The sequence below is a fragment of the Grammomys surdaster genome, unplaced genomic scaffold (assembly GCF_004785775.1).
Source record: "Grammomys surdaster isolate TR1022 unplaced genomic scaffold, NIH_TR_1.0 129, whole genome shotgun sequence".
In the NCBI taxonomy this organism is placed as follows: domain Eukaryota; kingdom Metazoa; phylum Chordata; class Mammalia; order Rodentia; family Muridae; genus Grammomys; species Grammomys surdaster.
The window spans coordinates 12346699-12372527 of NW_021604587.1; the positions used below are offsets into that span (position 1 = coordinate 12346699).

A 25829-nucleotide genomic window follows, 5' to 3' on the forward strand; every position below is an offset into this window, starting at 1 on the left:
CTTCTCAGGTTTTTTGGAGATTTCAGACTCACTTGTAACAGATTGTGAAATTACATCCTGTATTATAGAGCAGTGGTTCTCAACCTTCCTAATGCTGACACCCTTTGATAAGGTTCCTCATGTTCTGGTGAACCCCAACCGTAAAGTTATTTTCATTGCTACTTCATGTAAATTTGCTACTGTTATTTATCAGAATGTGAATATAAATATCTGTGTTTTCTGATAGTCTTAGGTGACCCATATGAAATAGTCATTCCTTCCCCCAAAGATGAGTGTCTCAGGGCACATGCATACACACCACACCCCATGTAAATAAATTAATACATAAAGCTCTTAGAAGAAAAAGAACAATTTAATAATGTTGAATTGAGCAATGATTCTGAGATAAGACCAACCCCAGAGGCACAAAAATCAGCAAAAGAAACAAATGGCCTTAAGAAAAACCACAACATATTTCTTTTTTTTTTCTTTTGTTTTTCTTTTTGAAACTAGATTTACATAGCCTTGGCTGTCTTGGAACTCACTATGTATACCATGCTGGCCTCAAATCCACAGAGATCTACCTGCCTCTATCTCCCAAGGTCTGGGATTAAAGGCATGAGCCACCATGTTTAGCAAACCTTTTGTCCTTTAAAAGACACAACATTTAAAAAAAAATGAGTAGGAAGTAGGCAAGCCATAAGATGAGGAAAAAAATTTAAATCACATATCTAAAAGGAGACTCAACCTGAAATGTATGAAGAACATCTGCAATTCACCTATAAATGATAGTCCAATCAACTTTAAAAACAGCAAAGGCTCTGAACAGATATTTCTGAATTAAAAAAAAAGACAAGAAAATGAAAGACAAAAATGCTACATAGGTAATTGACATGTACACTAAACATGTTTGATTCCAATAGCCATCTAGGTAATGTAACCCCTCCCTCCCCGATAGACACACAGAGGCGGGAATGGTTACTACACAATGGTAATATTGCAACAGTGAGCTCCGAAAATGTTCATGTGTCCTGTCCATCCAACAGGACTTTCTCGTTTTCTCTCTACTATTCTGAGTTCTGCACAGTCCCTTCAGGACTGCTATGTTCAGTCTGCTTACTGCTCAGTTTCTCTTTAGATGACAGCTGTCATCTTTATCAAGTAGCTATGTCTGTTCTTTCCTGAGTGTAATTTTTTGTTCCCTGTCAATCTCTTAGTTGTTCTTGGATTGGTTCAAGTCATTTTCCATTGCTAACTTTGAGACTTGGCATGGGAAACATTGCGATGAAAGTGGTCTAGTTTTACAAATCCTATTAGCAAAATCAACTCTTAGAGAAACTAAGAAATATTAAAACTCACAGCACCCCTTAACACAAAATTTCCCACTCTTTCTAAGAGGGATGTGGACTAACCTCTCCATAAAGGAACAGAGATTTAATTTTGTAATCCTAACTCTTAGATAATTATGCGTCTTAACTGGCTCCCACATGGCATAAGGCTGTAAGGAAGTTTTGTTATTTTGCCATAATTCTCAATGTTCTTCAGAAAATGTGTATTTATTTCTGTATAATAAATATTTGCTAATCACCATAATTTATGTTGTGTCATAAGTATACACCTATTTTTCCACTGTATACTGTAAACAGATTTGGACTATGTGCAGGTAATGAGGAACATGAATCTTAATTGCACACCTGGATTAGCTTTATTTCACATAACCTTTGATCTAGCCAAATTATAGCCCAACAACTCTTGTCTTGGAACTCTTTCATATGCTTATAGAAATTTGAGTTTTTGTTTCTGTGAATCTTGTCTGTAAATATTACTCTTAGAAATTAAAATAATAATTTTTAAATATTTACCAGTCCAATCAAGTAGCAATCAACCTACCTCATACTAATATGTAACTAATATAGGTTACTATTTTAAATGCAAAAATGGCATCACTATACCAGTAGGGTGGCACTGTTTATATCCTCTCACATCTTTTAATGGCTAGCTTCGTAGAATCGTCTACATTCTGATAATTTTCCTTTTACTCTGTTTTGATGTCATTTACACACACACACACACACACACACACACACACACACGCCATCTACAGAGGTGAACTTGAAAGTAGAGATGCTCCCATATCCTCATGCAGGCTCTTGGGAACACAGGATGGACCAAAGGTGTCTGACACACATTCTGAGAGCCACTTCTACACTCCGTTCCCACTAGCACAGGTCACCTGAGGGAATCTGTTCTAAACTACACCAAGATTTTCTGTGAATGGAATTATAGAGACCACATATGTTGATGTGGTCCCCTTGATAAAACTTGATTTTCATTTTTTAAAATATTAACAATAAAGAAAATTTAAAAATATTAACAATAAAGAATGTTTGGTGAACATGCAGATTCCTTTCTTTTGGAAAAAAATTTCTCGGAACATAAGGTAAGCTAGTGTTTAGCAAAACAGACTTTTGAGCCTTGGATATATTCTTGTTCTCTAAATTTTATTGTTATTGCATTGTTATGAAGGCTAAATATGTCCAAGATGAAGCAGCTCAGGAACCGAGCTTCATCTCTTACTTCTATGAAAGTCAGTTAAAGATAGGAACATGGAAGGGACCTTGCCTGTGTTACTGATACAGGCATACAGTTTTCTTTTATGTGCAGAAATAAGGATGTTACTGTTTAAAGCTATCTTCTGTTCCTTCCTCTTAATAGTTTTCACTATTCTGATGGAACAGAATGCTTTTCATGAGATATTAAAGAAAAGTGTTCATAAATATTCAGTCAGATGCATCACTTCAGATTTATGATATTAAAGTTGCAACTATTAAAGTGTGATTGGGATTCTCCAAAACTCAGAGTATCACACAAATGTTCAAAGAAATGTGGTCTTTTGCCAGAGTTGCAGAAGTGAATACAAAGGAAAAGCTATTTCAGGTTTAAAGTGATATATCCTTAAACAACAATAAGATGAGTATCTGTTCTTCACTCTCCACGTCCTCCATAGTGATAGACTCACTTGCTAAGTTCCTGGTGGTTGGCTACTTTATCTTTTGCATTGCTGAGGATCAGTGCACATCCTAGGTTTGTGCTCCATCGATGAATTGCTTCCCCAGCTCTGGACTGCTTTGAAAGGACAGTAATAGGTCTGAAGTATTTATTTTTCTTGGAATTAAAAACAGATAGCTTGCAAAACGCTTATTTTAAGATTTTCAGTCAGGTATTTGAAGATATTTCCTACTCATGAAGTTACACAATGATAAGTCCCAAAGTTCACCTTACCGGAAATACTTCAAATCATCCTATAATGGTGAGCAGCCCCCTGTTCTTTGAAAATCAAAGGCAGCTTTGAGAAGGATTCCTTCTCTGTACTCCTGGTTGACTCCAAACTCAGAATCCACCTCCGTGTCCTTCCCAAGTGCTGGGATCAAAGGTGTGTGCCACCACTGCCTGGCTGAGGAGGTTGTTTCAGAACAGAATATTGTATAGTGAGCTAGAAAAGATGTGTGTTACCTTTCTGTTAACAAAGAATGCTAGGTTGAAATGGGTTATGTGAGTAGACAAGATAAAACTAGAAATGGAATACTGTGTTCGATAAAGTGAATGTTATTCTTTAGCAGGTAGATATGCATTCCTTACATGCGAATGGCAGGGAAATATGATTAGGACCGACAAAATGATTCTGTGTATATGGAAGGGATCTAAAGGGAACAGAAATTGAAAAAGTGAAGTGGAAACTTCTAGTTCTTTTGAAAGTTAGTTATGCCAAATGATGGTTTGCTGGGGCACGCAAGTGAAAGGATGTCTTGCTAAAGCAAACCCATGAAAGACTGTTTTTCTGAAGCAGACACAGGTGAAAGGATGTTTGGATACAGCAAACTTGTGCAAGGACACTTGATGAAGGAGTATAAATATGACCCCACAGACAGCAGGAGATGACACTGAGCATTGGTTTGCCCTGCCACATTATTTTTTGCTAAAACACCGATATATTGGTTCACCATACATACTGTTGTTGAGCTCAACTTGTGGCAACACCACCATTGAGAAAAACTCACCCATCGGGCGGTGGTGGCGCACGCCTGTAATCCCAGCACTTGGGAGGCAGAGGCAGGCGGATTTCTGAGTTCAATGCCAGCCTGGTCTACAGACTGAGTTCCAGGACAGCCAGGGCTACACAGAGAAACCCTGTCTCGAAAAACCAAAAGAGAGAGAGAGAGAGAGAGAGAGAGAGAGAGAGAGAGAGAGAGAGAGACAGACAGACAAACTCACCCAAGAACTGTTCTTGAGGTTCTTGTAGCAGCTTGCCTCTTCTGCAGCCTTGCATTAGACTGGTTGGCAAGCCTGGTGTTTTCTTCAGGACTGAACTACAGTTGCTGGTTCTTGCCTGTTGTCTGCTTGCTGAAAGGGCTGGACTATAGCTGCCATTTTGTGCCTGGTGTCTGCCTGCCCAGAGGACTGGTTTGTAGCTTCTGAATTATATTTGGTGTCTGGTTAGTGTTAGTATAAGCCTGAACTCAGTGGCGTCACATTCAGGCACCAGGCGACTCCTGCATCCTTGCTGAGGCAAGGAAGATAATCACTCCCAGAATTCACCTGTCTCATTCACCGGTACCTGGGAAGTTACACATCATCACCTGCTCAAATAGTTGGGACTGCCCCAACCTCTTTCTCTTCCTCCTCTCTTCGCTTCCTCCCGCCACCTCTCCTGCTCCTCTCTCCTGTCCCCCTCCCTAAATAAACCCCTTCTTATGGAACCGGGTTGACTTCGTGTTGTCTGTCCAAACTGCGCTGGAATCTTACATTTGGTGCATTGGCTGGCTCCAACAGGCTCTCCTTAAGGCCCCAGCCTTACATCTCCCGGACCTGACTCGTCCTTTTTCCCTCTACATAACTGAAAAAGAGGGATTTGCCCTTGGAGCCTTAGGTCACCAACTGGGACCTTCTTTTGCACCCGTAGCATACGTGTCAAAAAGACTAGATCCAACCATCCAGGGATGGGCACCTTGTATTTGTACCTTAGCAGCTGCTGAACTCCTTATTCGAGAATCAAAGAAACTAACCCTGGGATCGCCTATAACTGTCCTCTCTTCTCACAACCTGTCACAGCTCCTAACTTATAAAGGCTTACAGACTCTACCTCCCTGCAGGGTTCTTTCTCTTCAGGTAGCTCTAATAGAAGACTCCACCCTCACCTTCCAATCATGCCCACCTCTTAATATTTCCAATCTTCTTCCTCAACCTAACACTGACTACTCTCTATCTTACTCCTGTACTGAAACCTTAGAAGAACTCTTACCTCATCCTTCATACACACAGGAGGGCACATTGCCTCAAGCCACCTTTATCTGGTATACAGATGGAAGTTCCTTTCTTCATGAAGGGGTCAGGAAAGCTGGCTATGCCATAGTGTCAGACACCAAGGTGGTGGAAGCACAGGCCCTTCCTGCTCATACCACCAACCAACAGGCTGAATTAATAGCCCTTACCTGTGCCTTCCAGCTGGCACAGAGACAATCCCTTAACATCTACACAGATTCCAATATGCTTTCCATATGCTCCTGTCCAATGCTGCTATCTGGAAGGAGTGTGGGTTACTTAGCACAAAAGGAGGATCAGTAACTAATGCAAACCAGATTATGGCCATGCTAAAGGCCTCCCATCTCCCAACAGCTATTGGGATTGTCCACTGCAGATCCCACCGGATGGATGACTCTATAGTCTCCAAGGGAAACAACCGAGCTGATCAGGCAGCTAGAGCTGTGGCCCATAAGAGCCTAGACTCATCTCACCCTCCCAAGGAGATTCTTACACTACAACTAACACTTAGGACTCAATTGCTGCCAAAGAAGATCAAGCTTGCCCCAAAATAACTATTGGGGAACAGGTACAGTTCCCCCATATCCTAATAACTTTTCTCTTCCACTACCTCTGCTGGATGGTGGGCTAGAGGAGAGGTGGAACCCTTATTAAAAGTAGGTTGCAAAAAAATTTATGCTTACAAATAGGAAAGTTCAAACTCCTGGATGGCAAAGAAGCAGAGAGGTTTAAAGGGAGGAGAAAAAAGCTTCTCAGACAGGAAGTTTTGAATTGTAGATGTGTCAGCAGCTGGAAATGGGGGCTGGTGAGGCCAAGCAGAACAAGTTTGCCCCAAGGTTAAGTCCTGGCTAGGATTGCTCAAACAAATAGGGAGAACAGATGGAGAACTGGGCTCCATTTTTTATTAATTACACACAATGTGAATACTGTCTGTCTAAAGCTTGACATCTCTAAGGAGGAAACAATATTGAGGAGGAACGATCAAAGCTATCCTCACAAGAGTATAAGACATTTCACAAGCATAATTGAGGGCATGTGATTGGGTGAAACAACTGAGGAAAAAACAGATCTCTCAACAGTTGATAAATTATAGATTTCTTTCCTGTTTTGGATTACTCTCTAGGAAGCTCATTGCTGAATGTCAGACCCAGGTGCAGAGAGTTCTGTAGGTTTTCTGAAGGATGCTCTTGTGCCCTATATTTGAAATTTTCTTCCCCTCTTAAGGTTTAGGGCTTGAAGATTGTATCATTTGAAATGCTGTTTCACAAATTCTCAAATGCACATATTCTTCATATTTTACCATCCCTTAAGTCAAGAAATGTGTTAATGATCACTGGATAATACGTCATTTGACTAGCAGAATATTTTTATTCTGTGAGATCTATAAATATGTTCCCTGGAGACCTGTGATCAATACTTATGTTCCTGTCGCTTAGCAAACTTCTTTCTATAATCTTGTCCTTTTTCTTTCCAAAAGGGAAGATCAACCTAGTCTGAGATGAAGTATAATACTGTGTCGATATTACAGTTTATCAAGAATGCCCTCTGAGGAAGGATAAAGATAAGAACCAGAGCTCTACTCCAAAAGAAACTGAGCTGAAATATACTTTAGTGAAGTAGCAAAATACAAACTCAACACAATTCATACTTTTTCTATATACCAGTAGGAAATGTTGAGAAAGAAACTATGAACAAAATCATTCACAATAGCCTAAAAGAATAACCTAGGAATAAACTCAGACAATGAAGTGAAAGAATTCTGCAATGGAAACTTTTTTAAGATTCTGAAGAAATTAAAGAAGATACTAGAAGGTAAATCTATCATGGTAATGGCTCAGTACAATAAATAATGAGAAATGGCTATCCTGCCAAAAGTCACTTCCAGACTCAATGTAGTCTACATTAATATTTTGATGACCTTAAGAGAAATAGAACAAACAATTCTTACATGCATATGGAAACAATACACACACACACACACACACACACACACACACACACACACACACAGAGAGAGAGAGAGAGAGAGAGAGAGAGAGAGAGAGAGAGAGAGAGAATATCAATGAAATCCTGAGCAAAAACAAAACAAACAAACAAACAAACAAAATATTATAGGGCTATCACAGTTTCTGATTTTAAATTATACTGTAGAGCCATAGTAACATGAAATGTGTGGTACTTGAACAGAAACAGACACATGGATCAATGGAATGCAACAGAGGACACAGATGTACATTCATAGATCTACAACCACTGGATTTTTAACAAAGACACCCTGTCTAAAAACAAATCAAGTGAAGTTTTCAGAGTCCTAAATTGTAAACAAAATTTCTATATATAGAAGCAAGATAACAGCAGAAACCCAGGTAAGTCTTATGGCTTAATAAAACCAGGCTCATTTTGCATTTCTTAGGATATAGCTCCAGAAGACATCAAGTACCCTGGATTTGTGAGGCTCCACTGTATTAGAACAATATGGCTCTATATGAGAGACCAAGACAAAGGTAGTATCATAGTAGATGAATCCAAGATGGCACAGCCAAGATCCAGCACATCTGTAAATACCAGAAACATGCTGAAATGAACAGCCATGAGAACAGCAACAGAGATCTTGAAAAACTAGGTCGAAAGGCTCACTTTTCAGAGCTTCAGAGGAGGGCGTTTAGGTTGGTCCGGACAAGAGGAAGACCAGAAGCTTCTCTCACCTAGTGGAAGACAAGGAGCTTCCTTTGTAGCCAGATACCAACTAGAGAAGGAGGTCATGGGTGCTCCTAGAGGGGAGAGGGCTCTGAATTGAGACTGGGCACTAGAACAACATGTCCTGAAACACAGTTGTGTTCTTAAAGCTAGAAGATAATGAGTCATTTTAATTGTCAAGGGTTTTTATTCTTTAATAATTAGAGAATTTGGGTGCAATATAAACTTTAAAAAATGTGTATCTGTGTGAGTGTCTGTCACTTGTATGTGGGTGTGTACAGAGGTAAGAGGGGTCAGATCCCCTGGGGCTGGATTGACAGCTGGTTGTAGGCCACCTGGACATGGGTGCTAGGAATCAAACCCTGGTCACCTGTAAACACAGCAAGCACTTTTAGATGCTGACCCACCTCTCCGGCTCACAGCAAAAGTCATAATTTTGCTGTTATTTTAGTTGTGTTGACTTTAATGTTGTCCCCATAGATGCTTTATGGGTAAATAGGTCTCAAATATTTAAAAGTAAGCTGGGATAAATTAAAAACTGTTTCAGGATCTAAAACTGAAAACTATAAGCATTTACCATGATAGAAGGAGGGAGACCTGGAGATCACAGGACCATAATAATTAGGAAAGTAGGAGCCTTCTAAAAAGCAGAGGCAAGTGGTGGCTTCAGGGCAGGTGACATAATGACAGTAGCCTGGGGCTCTTGGAAGGAGCCACTGGCTTTGAGGAAGTGAAGCTTACAACATTTTTTGAAAACTGAAAATCCCAATGTGTGAAGACCTTTTATTAAATGGGATTTGGGTGCTGAAAATATGCAGTCTGATTCCACTGTTTTACAAAGAAGAAAACCAGGAATTTGACAGAGCATGGAGCAATTCAATTCATAACTATAAGGGAAAAAGAGCTCATGGCTTCTGTATGTAGCATCTGTGTTTTGTGCCAGTTGGGGGAACCATCATGGGGATATGAAATAAAGCTCTCTGTTAAAAACAATGAAGAGATCATGTATGAAGACGCAAAGGTTTCCTAGAAAGCACTGTGGAAGCAAATACTCTGGTAGATGTTAACATGTGTTTTCATTTTTTTTTTTTATTAGAGAAGTTGTACATTGAATTCAGCCTTCATGGTATCATAATCTTCTCTGCCCTCTTCAGAGGAACACACGGAATCTATTTGTACAACCATATACAACAGTTAAGTTGGCATTTTGCATCCTAAAATCAGGAATCTGACTCCTAGGCTACCGGGTCTCTGCACACTCCTCTGAGTTTGGGCAGCATGCCTCGATCCCACAGGTCCACTTTAGGCGCCACCTGCAAGGCAACTACAGCAGGCGAGAAGACCATGCAGATTAACACGGTAGCAAATCGTTTGGATATTTAACAGACATAAAAAGGTTATTTCCTGATATGAAAGTCTGAAAATCTGCATAAATATTTTTGTGTAAAATTAAATTAGTTATGTATTTTTTTCAAACTAGAACTTGAAGTATCAAGAATGCCCACATAATTCATATACACATATATATAGACTTTTTCATTATGCTAAAAGTCTTGATAGTCAAATAATATTCTGTGCCATACATTTACTTAACCAGTATTTGGTGTTAGGTTAACTGTGTCTGAATGGGTTAGTCATAATTGGTGCTTGTGCATCATGCAAAACATTACGTCTATGATTCCTGTTTACTAGTCTTGTCGTGTGGTAATGTTTAGATGATTTAGCGCTATAACCGTGAGAATTAAGGAGTATAAATACTTTGTACATGGTCACATTTACAAACATTTGCCAATAACCACTTCATGATCCTTATAGTGTATGGTGAATTGCAAATATGTGGAATCTGCAGAAGCAATTCCTACAAAGCAGTGTCAGCTGTAAACTTTCAGAAACGAGCCTGCCGAGTCCCCCTTGGAGCACTGATGAGCTTGGCACAGGTACACCATTTTGTGTCTCTATCATCCTAACAATTTCTGCAACATTTACAGGAAGTTAGCGTCTTATGGCATGGTAAAGACATGGCACTTACTGATGAGGTAACTTAGGTATAGAAAATTCTGCAAAGTGATTTGTATAGCAGACCACCACTTCTGCTAATGAACTGTAGACAGAGTTGTTTCTTCTAGTGCATGCGCTTACTATTAAGTTACTAATGCACTAATTTTTTTTTTTTTTGCAGCAGCAGCTCAAACATGTCCTAATGCACCACAAAGCAGAGTTGTCATCACCAAGCCCACTGGCTTGCGATGCTGTCTCATAGCAAACATGTTTAAGTTGTGTATCATGGTTCAACTCTGCCTGTCAGGAATAGGAAATTTCTGTGTGTGTGTGTGTGTGTGTGTGTGTGTGTATACATAGCTACTTTTGGTTGGCCAAAGAAATTCAATACTCAAAATGTTAAATAGAAGAATGTTTCGTTTGGTCATCCCCAGTCCGTGTGGTTTCAGGTAATACCGTGTCTATACATAAAAGAAACACAAAAGAAAACAGCTTTTGTTGGTGGAGTCTGGGTTCAGAAGCTGGGCATGATCTTCTGGCTTTCGTTCCATGGTCTTCAGCTTCAGTTTGCATTCTGGAGTTTCATACTACTGTTGCTGGTCTGCGGTCCATCTCGGCTTCCAATTTCACCATCTGCTGCATCTCCTTCGCCTACAACACCAGAAACACAGCCTTACACATGGAAATTTCCTTCTGAAGGTACCCAGTGGCTCTAGCCTCTCTTCCTGCTAAACCTATCCTTATTATATAAATGGCAAGTGGACTGACAGCCTCAGAACTTTCTAGGGGTTATTTTCAGAGATGCAAAATTTTGGAGTTTGCTTAAGATCCACAGAATCTGAATCTTTATTTCAACAGGATCTTCTAAGAAACTTTAATGGTACACAAAAATCTGAGAAAATCTGGCCTACAAATTTCTGAGAAAACCACATGAAAAGAACTTGAGCCATATATTTAGATGATGTCAAATCAAACTATTTGATTAGTGTCATGTGTTGTTGTGACTTTGTTTGGATAATTCTATTGCTTTCAGAATAGCATTGCTTATCTACAACTAATTTCTCTAGCAGCCTGAAGTTTAATTAAAAGTAATTACTTCAGAGTCTATTGGTGGGGATAGGCAACATAAGAGCATGTATGTTACCCAGCTTTGGCTAGAGTTCTACAAACAGAACATTAGAGGAGCAGGCAGGATGCCAGAAATCTTACTTTCTAAACTCTGGCCTCTTGCTTCTCTGAAGTTATTTACTTTTTATGGACTGGAAGGATATAAGCTGGGGGATGAATTTAATATCATGAATTAAGATAGTCACTAAAGCAATGGGCTTAGTTCTAGAGGGGCTATAGAAGCAGGTTCTAGGGATGCACATGGGAAATTAATCGAGTGTTTCATTTCAACTTTGACTCTCCAACCAAAGCCTAGATGCCCAATCTACATGTTTGCATCTTTTGGAAGGGTAAGAAACCCTCCTCCTTTTTTTCAGTGATATGCCACTAAAACAAAGGACAAGTAAGAATGGAAACATGTGAAATCTATACAGATATATTTTGAAAGGAAGATTCTGAAGTGCTGTGATGTTATGGTTCATATCTGCTTTGATATTCCAGCTAAATGGAAGGTCAGAGGAAGGGACTGGTCAATTCTAGATCATATTAGAAGTACTTAAATCTCCCAAATGAAGTCCCAGAACAAAAATCAATTTATATCACAGATAATGCAGTACTGTTATTATTATTTCAACATTATGGCTTTCAGTTTCATTTTAGTGAGGGTAGATATAACATCACTAAAGAATTTTAGATCCATGTAAATTTGGGGCTGATGAGTCCCTCTACCCATATAATTTTCAATGCCTGACATACAGTAATACTCACAAGAAAATGAAGAAATGGAGAAAATATACAAACATGAAATAATGACACAAACAGTATCCATAAGAGATGACAGTGACACATTTTCAGTGCCAGAAATTAAATGACTTGGTGTTCAATAAACAATAATAAAAGATTCCCTACAGTTTGGCCCCTTTGTATTTAAGGAACATCGTATAAAATGCATAATTAAATAACATTAAAAGATTATCCTGAGAGCTAAATTGCCACACGAGCAGAGTGAGCATCCATTTCTGTTGCCTGGGATCACTTAGCAGATGTCTGGCTATTACAACAAACATCTTTCTCAAAATCATTTTGTTTTTGTTTCCAATAGTTGATTACATAGTCACTTTATAAGGGGTGACTAGCCATAGGCAGACCAGATTTAAAAGAGAACATGGCAAAACCCATTGTATTATAACATTTCTGCACATAGACCACAACACTACATCATTGAAAAGCACCAACAGACATTATATAAAAGTAATGCTCTTAGTCTGGGTTGTCTTTATGGTAACAACCCAATTCTTGGAGTTGTAATTGGAAATGCTGACTAAAACACTACCACAAGCAAATGTGACAGCATTTCAGATTAAGTAGCATGAGGAATTCAAGCATGAAATAGCCAGGGTTTTTTAAGTGTAAACCCTTAAGATATTAGTTAGCTATGACCAGATGTGAGTCATAAATGGAAATCAAACCAAGAATACTGACATAGCCAGGAAGGAAAGCAAGGTCTTGCTTATCATCAAAATTTCAGTCCTACCTTGTGTTTGGGACACTGCATGACAGGATTTCAAAAGCTGTTTGTACAAAAATAGTAATGTCAAAATTGAGTCATATATAGAAAACAAAGAAAATAAATGAATACTGAAGTGATTTTGAGAAATGAATGCAAAACCATATACAGAAAAGCAAAAAAGCTAAGAGTAAAACATGTACACACCCATCAGCAACAACTTTCCCCAAGCTGAGCTCAACAAAGGAAAAAGGAATAACAAAACAAACAACCAATGCCTATTAGCACAATGTGTGCCTCTCTCCTGTGAGTGAGCCTTAGCTTTTGCTGAGCCCTTTCCCTCACTCTATTCAATGATAGGGTTGATGACAGATATTAATTTTTAAGACTTGAATGTGACAGTAATGGAATCATTAAATGTCTGAAATGGTACATGTCAAGACAGATGAAACACTGGGTGGTTGGAGGACTATGAGAAAAACTAAGTCACAAGATTACAATATGTGTACATATATGTCCTAGCTCTTGGAAGTCTAAGTGAACAACTGGCTGATAAAAGAAGCCAGGGTAGACAGTGCTTTACAAAGGGCAGGACCCAGAAGCAAGGCCAAACTATGTGAGCCTTTTAGCTGTTTCTCCCAATGCCTTTGACAGTGGTCTGGCTAGTTAGATAGATTCGCCAGGCTTTATTTTGGGGTTGACAGGGCATGGCTAGGAGGGCTACAATAGGAAAGAGTAAGAAACCATAAAAGGCAATATTATATGGATGTTTAAATTAAAGTATCTTTGGTCTACACACAAGGAAGAAAACTGGAGCTTAACAAAGGGTTGGAAGATTGCTTTATAAGTCTGTGATTGTGTGAATATGGTGACCTGTTTTGCTAAAGGAATGTGTACTTGACTTTGAATGGAGTTCTGTTACATGGCTTCAGCCTTTGTGTTTATGTGGAAACAAGGGGATTACCTGCATCTCTGCACTGTGCATAGCAGAGTGTTGTAGCAGCCAGAGGGACTGAGAGTTCAGTGCTTCTAGACCTTCATGTTAAAAAATACACTACAAAAACCTGGTGTCTTTTTTTTAATATCTCTTGTTATGCAACAGATATTATATTTTCAAATTGAAGCTTAATGTAGAAATTCAATTCCCAATTCTACATTTGCTGGAGGTTTCTATTTGAATGTCTTTTCTTGGAATATCATTACATTTTTACATCTGAATATTTTTCATGTTCGGTGCTTTCTTAAGTTTCTGTGACTCAAAATCTCTCACTTTGTGGGTGGTAGATGTTACTTATGACATATTAATAGGTCTTATATGGGTTTTAAGAACAAAAAGCTTGCATCCTTCCAACATGATCCAATCAATACAACTACCAGTAACCCAGGATTTTAATGCAAGTAGTCTTATGTAGTTCAAATTACCCATGTATTAGTATAATGCTCATAGTGATTTCTCTATTATGCTTTAAAAGTAGCAACACCTGAAAACTGTATTCTCTAGCTATGTAGTGATGAGTAATTTTTAGCACATTTACATTCTTTAGTCAAACTTGTTGCTAAGCAACACAATACTTTCTAAATAGTTTCTTAATTTAGATAGTTAAATTCTAAGCATGCCTTGTCTTTCATCAGGCCCTTCTTTGAAAGGAGATTCTAAAGCCCCTCAGATATGCTCATCCTCTGCTTTTTGTGACCTCCCCCTCCCCCAAGTGAGTTCTGAAGCTCTGGAGATCATGGTGGCTTTACCCTTTCTTACAGTCTCATGTTGTCTCAGGGATACATACTGAGACATGCTTTCGGGACAGAAAACATAAGTTTTCTGTGATGTGTACCAGAAAGTGATGTATTTATGAGTTAGTCAAATGAGTTGGACTTCTAGAACCAAACATGTGCACTGTCTCTCTTGAGGACCCGGCAGTATTCGTGACTAGAACTGACTAGCTTAATTCAGACTGGGTTCTGTCCAACCAAGAGTGAGGTCTTGAAACAAGGAGCTAGGTTTGTTACCTAAGCTACAACACAAAAAATGACTGTGATTTTGTGTTCCTCTCTTAAGGACTGTTTAACATGTGATTCCTTCTGAAGTATTCTTCAGGGTGAGCTATTAACTCTGGGGAAAGAAACTTAGGTAGGATTGCTTTCTAGAGTAAAAGAAAAATACAGTATGATTATTTCATCAAAGGCTCTATATAGTTTCAAAACTGTGTAAATGATCAACAAAGTCCAATATCTGAACCAAGATCAAAATGAGACCAAGTGAGACAGAGGAAATGTGCAGCTTGCTGGGAGTTCCAGCCGGGTAAGCTAGAGGTCAAAAGCCTGCTGCTGGGCTGTGGCTAAGTGGATGGAGCCTGTTATACTACACTTCCCATGCTTCGTGGAAACAGACTCATGTAGGTGCCTTATCTAAGTGGGGTTGGGTAACTTTGCTGTGTAAAATTGTTCTTCTCTATTGAGTGTTTTTCTTTTTTGAGAAAACAAACAGTGAGAATATGCTGAGCACTCTTTATTGGGTTGTTGAGTTGTGGGGACAAGAATTTAAGATCCCACCATGAAGTCCTGGGAAGAATTTACAAGTTCATTTTTTAGACTGATGTTGAAAATAGATGGTTCTTCTCTTTTGCTTTTTAATACACTAACACCTACAGGCTGTAAGCTACAAAGCTGCAAACACAAATGAAGAAGTGGTTCGTATAACCTGTTTGCTTAGGACCATCACACTTAGAACCCAACCTCTCATAGACCAAAGGACGACTTTTCACTCTTAATCCCCCATAGCCTCTTGCCTCTCCCCCTCCACAAAAGGCACTTCTGCTCTTTTTTGGATGAAGAGGAGGAGGTACAGTAAGCCCCCAGCAAGTGCTCTCTACCTTCTACTGTATTCCCTGGCCTCAGGGTTCCTGTGAGCCATGGCACTGTGTCCCCGAGGCTGCCGGGCTGCCTAAGTCTGTTATTTACATGAGGTGAAATACCTGCTCGTTCTGTTTCTCCAGGAACTCTAGGTGCTCCATTTGGACTTTTTTCAACTGATCCATTTCTTTCGACTGCTTCATTGCCAGCTGGAAAGAAAATGTGATCAACATCATATTGTCTCAAAATTATAAATGATGGATCGCTTACTGGGTTTATAATTTAACCGAGGATGATCATACTTCTCAAAAAGCAATGAAAAAGACCCTGAAAACTGTTAAGAGTTTAAATTCATAGTGTATATTGGGCAGATCTTTTCTTCTCAAGTCTTAGAAAATTTCTGAGCACTTATGCATGGCTGGAAGGTGGCATTGTCACCTCCACAAAGTGCTGTCAGATAATTTCCATAATGATTTTAGTAAAAGATTGCTTTGGCCTTCAGGGAGGGGCAAAGCTGGAATATTTAATGTACTGAAAAAAATGAAATTAAGCAGCTCAGCTTGCAAGGCTAGGATGCAAGCTCAAGTTATTTTTTTCAAAGAGGCATGCTGACAAAAACATGGGATACTCACTCTCTTTCTTTCTTCTAGAAACTTTTTAGTGTTGCTGCTGTTCAACTCCCTGACTCGCCTAAAAACAAGGGAGACAAATAACAGTCAGTCTAACAGCATGTGGGATTGAATCACTTACATCCATAAGAAACTGTCGTCCCCTCACTTCCTGGAGAAGATTGTTGCTTCCTTTCCCTTTAATTTTTACTGGGTCATTTTCCAAACACACAAAATAGATACAAAAATATAAAACCACCTGTACACATCACTCAGACTAACCAATACTTATATTTTTTTATACTTTCCAGTTCCTGTGAAGGTGTGTTTACTTGTGGGAGTTTATTTCCACCACACATGTTCAGGAGCCCTAAGAGGACTAAAAGTGTTGGAGCCTCTGGTACTGGAGTTATATGTTGAGGTTTTGTAATGCTAAGTGCGGGCCCCCAAGTCCTGAAGTCTGTATGAAGCTCCTGTGACCCAGCTTTCTGATTGGTAAATAAAGATGCCAACAGCTAATAGCTGGGCAGAAGAGCCATAGGTAGAGTTTAGGTTTCCCAGGGCTTGGGGTCTGAGGAGAACAAGGAGGGGAAGAAGAGGAGTGCAGGAGGAGGAAGGAGAAGCTGCCATGGGTTAGGCATCAAGAGAACCTGGCCCTGCAGGCTGTCTAATTGGAGTTAAGAGCAGCCCAGATGAAACATAGTAAGTATTACTGGGGGTTATCAATAGGAAAATAGATTCTAAGAGCATGGACAGTAGATGTCTGCCCAGCTCTTGTGCTGTTTCAGGCTTACTGTAAATATAAAGCTGTGTGTGTGTGTGTGTGTGTGTGTGTGTGTGTGTGTGAGTGTGTGTGTGTGTGTGTGTGTGTGTGTGTGTGTGTCTTTCATGCAGGAACTTAAATAGCAAAGGCGGGGGCCAGGATTAAATACTTTCTACAACAGTTATAGGCAGTTGTGAACTGCCAGGTGGGTGCTGGGAAGCAAACTGAGGTCCTCTGCAAGAACAGTAAGCACCCTTAACCACAGAGCCATCTGTCCAGTCCCTGGTCTCCTATTTTTAAAGAATGTTATACATAAAATTTAAACTTCCTCTGTACTCCTTCAGATTCTATTTTCCCTTCTTCCTCTCCTTGGAGGAAGCCTGAGGCTGGCAGAGTCTTACTTAGCCATATCTTAATATTTTTAACCAAAATGGATGTGCTCATGTGAAATACATCTAAGTGTTCTCAAACCTTCCTGTGGAGTCTGATACAGAGGGGCTGAGAGGGCTGGGGTATTGGCATTTCTAATGGGATCCCACAAAGCACTGATAACTGCTGGCATGCTAACATCATTTTGTGTGTTTTCGGGACTTAGGACATTTTAGGTATTGTTCCTAGACTTGCTTGCTGGTAGGACACAGTAGGATGTGCAGATTCATCTTCAGCCTATGGCTTCATCTTCACGTCACAGCTTCAGTACCTTGGCTGGTGCATCACACTATTTTAACTGTGTCCCTGATTCTAGTTGTGGGGCTTTTCATGACTACACGACATAGAAATGGGTGAATTCTCCGATTGTGCTCACAGCATGTATAGTTTTCCTTTTCTCTTTTAGAATAGTATTTTTTCCTTTGAGAACTTATACATGCATATACTGTAGATTTCCTACTGCCTTCCTCCAGCTTTCCCCAGGGCCTGCCCTCCAAGTTCATGTCTTCTTTTGTTATTATTATCATCGTTAATAACCCCCAAATCCAATCAGTGCTGACTATATTCATAGGGATGTGGGGCTGTCCACGAGGATGTGTGCATTTTTCAAAGCAATTCTCCATTCCTTGCATAGTTTCAAATTTACCATTAGCATTATAGCAGCTTTGAAATGATTTGCCGGGGGCCGAGCCTAGAGCAGGTCACAGGCGGCAGCTCTGTACCCAACCCCAGAAAACCGAGAGAAAGAGGGACTCCCAGCAGCTTTAACTCAGCAGCATCCCAGGTAAAAATGAATCACCCGTGATGTCTGCTGTTAGTAGTTCTAATCCAGATGCTGGCCTCCGAACTTATACTACTCAGACCTTTGAAGGGCCACTGACAAGAACATCAAACAGCTAGAGATTGACATCACTAATCTGAAGAAATCCCTTGTTTCGCTGTCTGAAGAGACCTCCTAAAACTGCAAAGATCCTTATTGGACTTCATTTACTCTAGTACAATAGAAAAGGCTGTGTACAGCTCTTGACTGTGTACAGCCCTTAAAGAAGAAGGTTGTCTTTACATAGACAAGACAAGGAGGGTTAAAGAGAGCATGCAATAGGTCAGTGAAGGCCCTAAGAAAAATCAGAGAGAGAAAGACAGATGAATGCTGGTACAAGAATTGGTTTTCAGCCTCTCCAAGGTTGTCAACCCTATTTCCTCCCATCTTGGGACCATTATTTGGGTTCTTTTTGCTTTTTTCTGCTGGTCCCTGGCCCTCAAATAGGCGGACTAACTCTGTGATACAACAGATAAATAATTTGGTAGCAAAACCTACTCAGATACATTATCATAAGTTAGCTATGGAGGACCACGAGACTCAAGATGAGGTTGTTACTTTATACAGGGTGTTTCCAAAACCCATCTCCACCCAACCTAAAAGGGGGGACTTCTGCCCCTAGACCAAGCAGAGAGGGGCCACCCAGAACCCCCTTTGACAGGCGATCTGAATTCTTGCTTAGGCTGCGAGGCTAAGCACTACAAGGGAATATAAATAAAAGATAAAAATTTCTATCTGGGTACTCTGAGGGACAAGCCTGACTGCATAGGGGTTGATGTCAAAAGTATCCCCTCTCCAGGAAAAAGACATCTGGATGGGTATGGCCCTCATGCCTCACTGGACAATGACAGGGGGACTGAAGCCATTACAAGGTCTCCTTCAAATAATGGAGGTCAGGTCTCTATCCCCACCTTCGCAAGTTTAGAATTTCCACAGCCCTTCTATACTTAGAGAAGGGAGGAGATGTCAGGGGCAGCTCTGCTTACACACTGAAGGCCTAAAATCAGCCATAGGCCTGTCATACATGTATACTAACACCGAGTCTTGGGTCTCTGTGGATAAACACTGAAACAGATGGCTATAAGCTAATGTAAACAGGCAGCTTTTATGGAAATTTACCAGCCTGAGTAGTCATAGACTTTGTAAATAGGTAGCCTTGGCAGGCAATACCAACTTAGATAAGGTCAAGCGAGTCATAGGCAGAGTCATAGTGACTTGTCCCCTGAACTTTCACCCAGGTGATACCCAGTTCTGAAGATATCTGTATTCCCCCTGAACTCCCACACTCCAGTGTCATTCCCTTCCCCACATCCTGCCTTTCTGAGTTTATAACCCCTGTGTGAATGAATTATGATTTGAGAAAGATAAATTATAAAAAAAGAAAATGATTTGCCTCTGTTTATTTTCAGTTTTCATTCCAAATATCACTAAATAGTGTTTCTTTTCTCCTCTTGATCATTCTTGCTGACAGTCTACTGAGTGATTCATTAGTTTTTTCCACTTTTGGATAAACTATTGCTTTTCTGAATGCTTTCTCTTGCTTTTTTTTTCTATTTTAGTACTTTGCGCATTCTGTTATTTATTTTGATCTGGGATCTTGATGTTCACCTTGGTTTCTACCTTTCTACCTTCCTTGAATGTTCGAATCATTAATTTTCACATCTTTTAAGAAATATCCATGCTTTTCATGTAAAAGTCGCAATAGTTTCTGTCCATGATAAACAGTGTTAGCATTTTCATTTTGTTATAAATATTGTATAATTTCTCTTTAAACTGTTTTAGTTTCTATTGGTCTTTTGCTAAGTCCTATAATAAGTCTTTAGCTTTAGTCTTTGGTGGTATGATAAAGCCAAAGCCACAACCATATATATTATATGCTACTATAGGGGTAAGTGATTTTTTTTGGCACAGAAGTTATTATTATTTTAGAAACAGCAATTTGTTGAAGCTTTAGAACCATGTAATGATGGATACAAAATTTCAGTCAATACCTATAAATTAAAATAAAGATAATATCTTGTGTGTGTGTGTGTGTGTGTGTGTGTGTGTGTGTGTGTGTGTAGCCCTGGCTATCTTGGAACTCATTTCTGTAGACCAGACTGATCTCAAACTCAGAGATCCTCCTGCCTCTGCCTCCTGAATGCTGGGATTAAAGCATGCACCCCCCAACACCTGGCTAAAGAAAGTATTTCTAAAGTCTAGCTAATGATATTAGCAATACTTTAAAGTTTAAGGTGATTTGAAAACTGAGACTAGTAGCCTGTCCTCTCATCCCAGAGCTCAACATTCTGAGAGAAGAGGATCTTAATGAGTTCCAGACTAGCATCAAACAATGCAGTAAGACATTGCATGGAAAAAAAAAAGAAAAAAAAAACGTTTGTATCCGGCTGAGTCAGGTCCACTGTGTAACACATTTGATAAAACATAATTAAGGACTTCTTAGCAGTCTAGTCTTAATGCTGAATTTTATATTTCACTTTGTACAGCCTAAAGGAGTTCAAATTTAACAACACAGTCTAAAAAATCAAATGGAAAATAATTTGTATTTATTATGTTTTGAATATTTGAGGTTTTTTAGTGAAAGATTGTATTTCCATGCTTATAAGACTCTTAAACCGAGTTCTTTTTCTGGAAAAATGTCTAGAAATTGGCACCTTTGAAAAGAGAGCAAGAGCCAAAGAGATGTTACAACACCACTCTACAAATAATTGCTGGAACAGATGACTAATGTCCTCCCCTGAATCTCCTTACTGGGAGGCACAGATGGCACTCTAAAATGATTGAGAAATATCTTGGCCAAACAGTTAAAAAAGCAATCTATCTCCAGGTCAAAATCACTACGGAGGCCAAATGAGATGGCTCAAGGGATAAAAGAACTTACAACCAACTCTGACAACCTGAGTTTGATCCGTGGCTCCCACAGTAGAGAAATGACTCCTGCAAGTTGTCATCTAACCTACTCATGAGTGCCCTGTGTGATTATGGGTGCTCCTGTGTGCTCTCCTCTCCCCCACCTTACAAACACATCACACTCACATAAAGTAAATAAATACATATAATAAAAAATAAATTATGGTGGAATTCTACTTTGTACTGAGGGGTGGGGCTATTACATTTAAAAGGCATTTTATAAAACTTTACCATAAAAGATGTCTTAACTAGTTGGATGCTTCATAGGTAGTCATATCTTGATTTGTTATTACCTAGCGTCATTTAAGAACTGTAAAGAATAAATACAACTGAGGCAGTCCTGCCTAAAACATCAGCATCCACTGAGCATCCCAGAAAGCCAGGCAGCCGGAGCTGAAGCACAGAGACCCTACCTTGGGGCTGCAAAGTCTTCTAGTAGCCCATGCTTCATGGAGTCACACAGGAGTCTAAAATTCTAAACTCATTTTACTCTTTGGTCCCCAAGGGCTAATATGAGTTCTGTGTTTTGTAGAGTAGAAAGCAGTCTTTCAGTGGACCTGGCCGTTACTAGATACCATCTCTTTGTGAGCAGGAACCCAGATGTCCATTGTTCTCTTGGCTCTGCCTGTTCTATTTGTAGAACAGAAGGCTTCTGGGTCCTCAGAGATGGATCATGAGTAGAGGGGTGACTGTTACCTGTGTCTACTGGCTATGCCCACTTATCAGTAGCATGGCTGCTGATACCGCCTCAGCTTCCCTTTACCAGCTGTGGTAAAGGCATGTCCATAGCACCTGGTACCACAGCCTTACTCAGGTCTGGTCCCACCTGCCTTGCCAGAGGACAAACCAGAAAATTCTATGTGGAAGCTTCACAGGTAGTTCCTGGTGACAAAGGCGAGGAGAAGCCTTCCTGTTACTCAGATCCCTCTCACCCAGAACATGCTGAGACCTGAGTAAGAGAGAGGTTTGCAGAACGATGGTAGGAGGAATGGTAAAGAAGTGTATCAATTATTGTCAGGGTTTTGCATATGTTGTGGGAATGTGAGTACATTTTACCAATGGCAGTTATCAGGAAAACATCGGAAACTATTTTACTATTGCAGTAGCAATCGATTTCCATAGAAACTGTACTACAGGTCTCTAAGAACACAGCAGCGTTAATATTTCAGAACTATACTGAGTTGATATAACCAAATGTTGCTGACACTGGTTCCCTATAAACTAGACAGTCTCAGTGAGTATTCTCAAACTTACCTCTTCCTAGTGAGCACCTGTACACTTACCTCTCACTAGTGAGCACCCACACACTTACCTCTCACTAGTGAATACCTTCACACTTACCTCTCCCGTTCTGCCTTATTCTTGATAGATTTATCTTGACTGATGGCTTTGCTATTTTCCATAGAAATCTTAGCCTGATGGGCTCGCATCTCCTTGCTTTCCCTATGAAACAGAAATAAAAACAAATAAACAGAGATGCATGTAGAGGAGAGTTAGAGTCCAGGGAGACTACAGTTGAGGATCAGTGAGTAGACAGATGTAGTTCTGATGTTTGTGAAGAGGGTCCAGCAATGCGAACGTTTGGCTCTTTGTGCCATACTCCTAAATGGTGCCTTTATAACATGAAAAATAAAAACCCAAATACAATATGTAACAACAGGACTAGGTTCACATTCTTTACATGACTGAGCGCAGGTGGAGATGGCTGAGGAAATCAGTGCCACCTAGTGGAGGCATGTGTCATGGCCAGTGAAAAGACATTGTATTTGCTCAAAAACAAAAATAGGACAGATGTCCAGGTTTACCATGCACTGTCTGGAACCCAGCGAGACAGAAGAGACAGGATGCTATAACCTTCATAAGTGACCTTCCTGCTGACCCACAACCCATGGACATGAAAGGAGCTATATACTTTTAAGCAAGTATAGGAAATAGCAGACCTGCATGTATTTACAGGTGACTAATACCAGTGTAAGTGCACATGTGTATATAATGAACATGTCTACCTTTGATTCACTCATGTAGACAATAAAGACATACATTTTGGAATAGTCAAAGGATGTAATTACAAGTAATTTTTAACTCACAGTGATCTTAAGTCTTTGCTTGCAATGTATAGACACGGAGGCTGGTTACCTAAGTCCAGTGGTTTACTCTATGTCAAGAGAGACGGGCAATGCTAAAATGGAGCTTTAGTCGGCCTCCTGCCATCTCACCAGTAGGATAATGAGAGAAACTCTGGGCCCAAAGCAACCACTCTCAGAGTTTTCCATGATTTGTTTGTAAGTGACTGGTCTGCCCTCCTTCCCTTTCTTCCTTTCCTTCAAGCAAGAACACTTATGAATGCCCACTGTATGAATGGCAAGCATTCAGTAAAAGCAAGAACAATTACCAAGCAAAACAGAGACAATCTAACAGACAGTGGAGAAAAACCCTGAATCCTGCTGTCACTCTGAGCAGTGCTCTTAGCACAGACTTACTTTTAAAGACAAATTAGCAACTGGGTTTGTGGTTTTTAAAATTGAATTTCTAAGCAATGAAAAGTTGCATTTTTAAAATTTCTTTCAGAAAATATCAAACTTTGAGACTCTTAATTTCTCTTCATCTGGTTACAAAAGTGACGACCAGGAAGTGCCCCATACTCTAACACATTTTGGATTAAGGGACAGGGTGCCTACACGTTGACATTGTCGCATTGTCCAAAGGCAGGATGGGATGCCGCATAGACTTGTTGTATAGCACATATCCAGTCAAAAGAAGTCTTGAAGAAAAGGAAATATGAGTTCTCACACTATATAAGCAAACCAAGTACTTAGCACTTCATAGGGTGCAGGAAACATCTTGACGGAACCAGATCATGCCAGACACCATCCACTTGCCTCACACAGCACTGGGATCTATGGCAAACCACTTTCTCACAGCAGGATGCCTCACCCAAAGCAAGGCTGGCAATTTTCATATACTGCCATATAATTTATGCAGTTGTCATTCTGAAAATGATCATTTTGTTCTTTTGGTGAAAAGTTTCTGTTTTGTATTGGCCTGTGTAAACCAGCATCCCCTAACTGTGGCATATAGCAAATACCTAGCGGAGCAAGCATGCTGTAAGCAAACTGGGATGGAAAGATGCAATCAGCAGACATGCTCTTCTGCGCAGGGAGAAGTCAGTCCAGCTCAGCCTCGGCAGTATTTCTAAGACAATATGCGCTTTGCTAAAGTCGGGATAGCAAATGGTAGGTCTTCGCTACCCTCTGAATGAGTCTGTCTTCCTGAAACATGAAGTTCTAGCACCATACAGAAAGGAGGAGGCTCTCTAATGCATTGTCCCTGCGAGACGAGACTCATCCTAGGAGCTCCACTGACAAGGCTTTCTCCCCGTGTCTTATATTCCTAGAGAATTCAGCTCCTTTTTACTTCCAGTCTTAACTTACCGTTGAGCCCCAAAACGCTAAGAAGAGGAAGACCATTTTTTAGTGCGCATTATAGCAACTTGCAATCTTAGCTAACTTTTCTTGATGGTAGGACCTTCCTAACATGTGCATGTCATTGTTGGCAGAGGCTACTCCTTACAAATCAGCTTCCTCACACTAAGTGTGTGAAATACATCAAACTTATTTTTGCTTGTGTACACATGTAGACACACACACACACGTACACACACATGTACACACACACGTACACACACACGTACATACACACACACACACACACACACCAGTCATTTAAAGAAACAAAGGTTTGCAGCATGGTGCTTGACCGTCCCACCTGTCATGGGAGAGTTTCAGCTGCTGGGTCTGCTGTTCGTGGGCATTGATGAGAAGCTTTCTCAGCAGCTCACACTGCTGGCTCAGATGCAGATCCCGGATTTCTTGCTCCTCGGCACTGTGAGTATTGATCATTTCTGACCACTCTTTTGTGTGCTGGGCCACGATCTCCTTGACCTGTTTGGGGAAAATGGGATGGGGTCATCTGGAAGCTCTTGAGTCAGGTATGCACTGAAAGCACAACACTATGCGTTCAGGCCAGGACACAATTAATATTGTGAATCAGTGGACATTCGCAACCCACACAAAAATAATGTGCGCTAGTTACTGTTGTACTGAGCTAAATGGCCACTCTGGCTGTTAGGTAGCTTACATTGGCCTGATATTTCACTGCCTGTCTTATACGCTGGTGTGTCTGGATCTTGATCAGTTTCAGTACATTTCTCTTCATCATCTCATGCTTTTCCAGCTCCATTTCTGTCAGGCTACAGGCCTGAACAGAGAGCTGAGTACTCTTGTATTCCTAGGCTATGGCTTACTCCATCACCCTCAATAGACACTAGGGTAGGAACAACTCCCCTTCTCATGACCACACTTTGTGCAAAGTGGTGGCTTTCCAGTTCTCTTGTCAACAGCTAGAGGCTACTTCTCCAGCTCCTGAAATCTGACTCTGACTTGCTCTAGCCAACGAGACAATGGCAAATGTGTCTAAAGCAGAGGTCGACAAGATCTTTTCCCTTTTCTATGGGGGATACCCTTTAAATGAGCCAGGACTGCCCTGCTGGAGGCAGAGGTCATTCAAGAAACACAGTCATTTTGCAGGGTGAGGATAGCCACTCCTCCAGCTAACTGTAGATGCTTGAGTGAGTCCCACAAAGTCAAGGTCACCGCCCATTTGAATATGGTTCAAATTTGTGGCCCACAGAATTATGAGCTAATAAATAATAGTTGTTTAAAGGCATTAAATTTTGGGAGCTTAGCACATAGCCAAAGCAAACTGATACCATTGCCAAGGTTTCTGTGCTACAGGAGGAAAGTATCTAAAACTCAAGGCACTAGTGCATGAAGCACTAATTCT

At 40.2% G+C, this 25829-nt stretch overlaps 1 protein-coding gene across 3 annotated transcripts in view; it reads right to left on the reverse strand.

The window, feature by feature from the left end:
* Nucleotides 1-9052: 9052 nt before the first annotated feature.
* Nucleotides 9053-25829, reverse strand: part of Plcb4 (phospholipase C beta 4) — a 361998-nt gene continuing 345221 nt past the window's right edge. The window contains exons 34-39 of one of the 3 annotated variants that reach the window (XM_028754855.1): nt 24753-24928; nt 22329-22430; nt 16090-16147; nt 15580-15666; nt 12635-12671; nt 9053-10644 (exon numbers count right to left, since the gene is read on the reverse strand). In XM_028754855.1, coding sequence (XP_028610688.1) covers nt 10556-10644; nt 12635-12671; nt 15580-15666; nt 16090-16147; nt 22329-22430; nt 24753-24928 — 549 coding nt within the window. In that variant the 3' untranslated portion in view covers nt 9053-10555. The remainder of the gene's footprint in view (nt 10645-12634; nt 12672-15579; nt 15667-16089; nt 16148-22328; nt 22431-24752; nt 24929-25829) is intronic. The other 2 variants (XM_028754864.1, XM_028754872.1) reach the window with 2 other exon arrangements.